The sequence below is a fragment of the Apodemus sylvaticus genome, chromosome 6 (genome assembly GCF_947179515.1).
Source record: "Apodemus sylvaticus chromosome 6, mApoSyl1.1, whole genome shotgun sequence".
Taxonomy (NCBI): domain Eukaryota; kingdom Metazoa; phylum Chordata; class Mammalia; order Rodentia; family Muridae; genus Apodemus; species Apodemus sylvaticus.
The window spans coordinates 1,350,100-1,354,760 of NC_067477.1; the positions used below are offsets into that span (position 1 = coordinate 1,350,100).

At 55.0% G+C, this 4,661-nt stretch overlaps 1 protein-coding gene across 1 annotated transcript; it reads right to left on the reverse strand.

Moving 5' to 3' along the window:
• Positions 1-1,557: 1,557 nt before the first annotated feature.
• Positions 1,558-4,079, reverse strand: Sp8 (Sp8 transcription factor). The gene is made up of 2 exons (XM_052186671.1): positions 4,059-4,079; positions 1,558-3,051 (listed from the first exon to the last, which is right to left on the reverse strand). The coding sequence occupies exons 1-2, from the start codon at positions 4,077-4,079 to the stop codon at positions 1,558-1,560; spliced, it is 1,515 nt and encodes a 504-aa protein (XP_052042631.1).
• Positions 4,080-4,661: the final 582 nt, after the last annotated feature.

Sequence of the window (4,661 nt, forward strand, 5' to 3'; positions counted from 1 at the left end):
AACTCTCACTTTAACTATACCTGAACTGCCAGCAAATGCAAATAAGTACATGCGCCATTAAATTAAATGTCATCCAACATTTATCAAATAGTGTCTTAGTTACAGCTTGATACCTATCTAAATTCATATTCGAGCAAAAGTAGGCCCGGAAAGTGCGTGTGTGGCTCTGCACCTCCAGAATTGAGTTCAGAAAACAAAACAAAACAAAAAAACCCTGCAGCTCATCAGAACCTCAGCAATAACTCTTAATATTTCCTTCTGACGAAAAAGAAAAAAAAATCAAGTTTACTTCAATATATTTTCAAATATTTACCGGAAGTAATGTACAAGAAAAATACTATACAAAATCGTCTCCTGGACAATGTACCTCACACCGGCGGAGTCATGTTTAATGGGAAACTAATCTAGAACGATTTTCCAGTTGTACAAACCATTAAGTTCAGATATATTTTACAAAGAATTTTAAAAAATTGTTTCCCCATTTCCCTCTTTTGGCATTTAAACTACAGCCTCATCTGAAATAAACGATACCTTCTTCACTTGAGTTTAAATCACAAAGAAAAAAGTTTAACCCTAAAAATATTCAATGACTTGCAATAATTTACAGAAATCAGTAGATAATTTGACTCCTGGAGTAACCCAAAAGTGATGGTGATGTGGGAGGTTGGGAAATTTGCTAGGGAATGGTGAAAAAAACCGAGGTAGAAAAGGGCAAACAAGAAGATGGTTAATCTGGTCTCACCGGAAAGGGGATATTTTTGCATAAGAAAAGACACCTACCCACATTCCCGCCCCCACCCCATAAGTTATGGTGATCAAAATAACTTTGGGATCAATATTAGCAGTTTGGAGAGAAAGACGTGCTCGCAAGCAGAAGGAAACTATCTAAAAGGAAAGCCAAGAGGAAGATTGCTTGTTTTTTTCCTCTCAGTTTTTCAGTTAAAAAAAAAGTTACAAAGATGAAAGGAGGGGGCCGCACTGATTTCCGTTCTCAGAACTCTTATCGGTTCACCCGCAGGGCACAAAGACCTAGCCGAACTGAATGGGGAGTTCTAAACTCTGCTAACCAGGTCTAGGTTGCAGCGGTCCTCCCACCAGTGTAATGCTCCAACACCGTACAGTTCAAGGGGCGCGCTCGGGGATCCAGGAGGGGATTCCTTGTCAGGACTCCGGCATCCCTCTCCCTACAGCTGAGGCTCAATCGGGTTGAGCACTGTCCTTTACAAGGCCGCAATAGGGGTCTACCAGACAACCCATTCATTCATTCATCCCGTCCTAACTCGAGGGGCCGCAGCCTATTCAAAGTTCCGCCAGCCCGGAGCTAGAGGAGCGGGTTCCCACTGCGCCCCGCATGGCTGTCACCGTGCAGAAGGGAGCCAAGGATTCAGCTACCAGTGGGTGCTACTTACTGTCCACATCCTGTTAATAAAGTTAAGAGCGGAAAACCGGTGAGAGGGTGAATGAGAAGTTTGGGGAAAGCGCGAGACAGCTAGCCTAGACTGGAGTCCAGTCTAGGCACACAAGCCCGACGGGATTTAGGTGGAGGCATTGCTACAGTCACTCCAGGCCATTGCGGTGACCGGGCTCTGGAGGCTGCAGCAGCTCAGGGGAGTGGCACGGCGGGCTTCCAGCCGCGCTGTGCTCGCTGTCGGTGTCGCTGCCTTTCTTGCCGCCGCCGGAGCCCGCCGAACCGCCGCCACCACTGTGTGTCTTCACGTGCTTGCTCAGGTGGTCGCTGCGCATGAAGCGTTTGTTGCACACCGGGCAGGCGAAGCGCTTCTCGCCCGTGTGGGTCCGCAGGTGCCGCTGCAGCTCGTCGGAGCGCGTAAAGCGCTTACCGCAGAAAAGCCAATTGCACACGAACGGCCGCTCGCCAGTGTGCCAGCGCAGGTGCGCCTTCAGGTGCGATGTCTTGCCATACACCTTGCCGCAGCCCGGGATGTGACAGCTATGCAGCCCTTTGCGACGCAGGCTCGCTCCTGCTGGGCCCAGCCGCTCAGCCTCCTGGCAGTTGGGGCAGTCGCAGGTGGCGCGGCCGGAGTAGCGGCGCGCAGACGAGCGTGGGGACCCCCCTAGCGGCGCCGCAGACCCCGCGCTCAGCATGGAGCTGCCCGCGCCGGCCAGCGGTGACGGGGCGGAATCGGGGTAAGAGCCAGGCAATACCGGCTTGAAACCGTCCATGAGGTGCTGTCCTGCAGGGCTGAGCAGGTGCGACGAGGCACCACTACTGAAAGCCGAGTGGCTCAGGCCGGAGTAATCCGAGTTGTAGCCTCCCAACGGTGAGTGCAGCGACGTCTGGAGGCCCCCGGCCGCCGGGTGGAGCGAGCCGGGCAGCGCTGCCGCCCCATTGGGGTTCTGCACGTCGATCCAGCCCGCGCCCACATCCCACCAGCTGGAGGCGCCCGCGGAGCCCACGTCGGCCGCGGCACCAAGGCCCGGGTGCGAGGGCTTGAACCAGGACTCATACGGATGCGCCATTCCCACGCGCGGGTAGATGCCCTGCAGTCCGTCCACCGACGTGTGCACCTTGGAGATGAACACTGGCTGATGGGAGCTGTCCTGGGAGTGCGCTCCGGAACCGCCGCCGCCTCCCCCGCCGCCGCCGCCGCTGCCCCCCGAGACGCCCGGAGCCTGGAACACAGAGTAGTCGTTGGCAAAGGGCGAGCTGGAAGCAGCGGCCGCCGCAGCTGCTGCCGCTGCGGCGGCACTGCTGGAGGTGAGAGAGAAGGCGCTGGAGCCGGGGGAGCCTCCGCAACTAAACGAATCGGACACCAGGGCCGCGGCCGCCGCTGCTGCTGCCGCCGCCGCTGCTGCGGCGGAGGAGGAACCGCCGTTCCGGGAGGCCCCCGACACGCCGAAGCTAGAGAGACTGGAACCCACTACGTTGCAGCTGCCGGAGGAGGAAGACGAGGAGCGTTTCCAAGGGTGGAAGCCTTTACCGAAGGAAGAAGAGCTGTCCGACAGGGAGGAGGGAGACGGGCTGGGGCTGCCGATCTTATTACAGGTAGCAGCAAGCATGGCCAGAGGAGTGGATCCCAACCTCGGTTCTTCCTGAGACCGGAGCAGAGGAGGAGGGTGGGGGAGGGGTGGCGGGCAAAGGGCCGGTGGGGGAGGGAGGAAAGAAATGTGCATTAGTCCCCTGGTAGCCTCCAGACGCCCCACTGTTCCCCATCTCTCGCTGCGGCACACTGCCACCAACTTACCCTGCACCCCCAGCTGCCCTGGCGCCTGGCTGCCTCCTACTCTACAGGAGAGGACAAGTTTGGCTGCGGGCGTCTGATTTCGGCAAAGCGCCACGCTAAAGAAGAGTTTAACCAGAATTCTCACCTAAGACCGCACTCTTGTGTTCACAAAGCCCTAGACTCTTTCAATCAAACGAATAGAAAGTCCAGATCCAGACTAGGGAGGCAGAAGTTTACTTTTTTTTTTTTTAACCTTACAACCTGGAGAAATCTCTGGATTGCGTTTAAGATCTACCCTGCAGTCCTGAGAGATCTTTGAAAATTCTGTTCCGATCTCCCTCAGCCCATCCTTAGTTGCTTCTCCCCGCCTTAAGGCTTACTCGCTCTTCCATTTTTTCTTTTAGTTTGTGTTCTCTCTCTCTCTCTCTCTCTCTCTCTCTCTCTCCTTCTCTCTCTCTCTCAATATATCTCTCTAGAATGGTAGAAATAAGACGAGCTCAACGTACCTGCAATACAAATATTAAGGGGGAGGGAGAGAATCTGCAGTATGCCCAGGAGGAAAAAACTTACTCGCGTTCCCCCTTTGAAATCGTCGCGTGTATTAGGGGTTACGCTCAGTTCTCCCGAGCAGGGAGCGGCCAGGCTCTGCGAGGTGGCAGGTCTCAATGCCCTACAAACCTTTCCTATGCTGAAAAAAAAGTGGCTCTGCCTCCTCCCCCCCCCCTTTCTTTTTTCTAAACTCACTTGTATTGGGGGGGGGGTGGCTCTCAATAGAGAGACTGATAGCCCATGGCCTGGCCAGAGCGAGTTTAACCCCCTCAGATAGGCAATAAAAGGAAACTAATTAAACCAGCAAGAGAAGATCCTGAGACTCACCCCTAGAAGTGAAGTTGCCATCACACAGAAGCGCCCTCCTCCTCTCAGAGGATCTTTTTTATATTGATAAATCAGAGGCAGTGTTTTTTTTAGAGGTGTGCAATACAATGATCAGTTCCGCCCATTCCGCCACAATTGTAGCTCCCTCTCCGGCTTTGAAGTGCCGCGGAGGCGCGGCCAGCCAATCTGCGCCCTCGCCGGGCCGCGCAGCGCGCGCGCCGTGAGGTCATCGGCGCCGGCGGGAGTGTGGGAGGTGTGAGTGTCGCAGAGTGTACGTGTGCGCGCGCGTGTAAAGTGATCGCGAATGTGACCCACCTCGGAGAAAGCAGTGTAGAGAGCGGAGGGGTGGCTGGGCAAGGTCGCAAAAAACGTGGCCTAGCAAGGGCAGACAGTGGTCTTACAACCAAGGGGGGGGGGGCGAGTAACTACGGGAGTGACAAAAGGGGTCCGGGACAGAGCTGTAAAGTGTGTAAGTTAACTGCGTCTCTCTACCCTGGGGAGTCAGGAGCGACAGTACATTCAATCCCGGGTGCGGAGAGGCGTGCGCGCGTGTTTGGTGTAGGTGGAGAGTAGGTGCGCGCGATCGAGAGGGAAGACGGATGT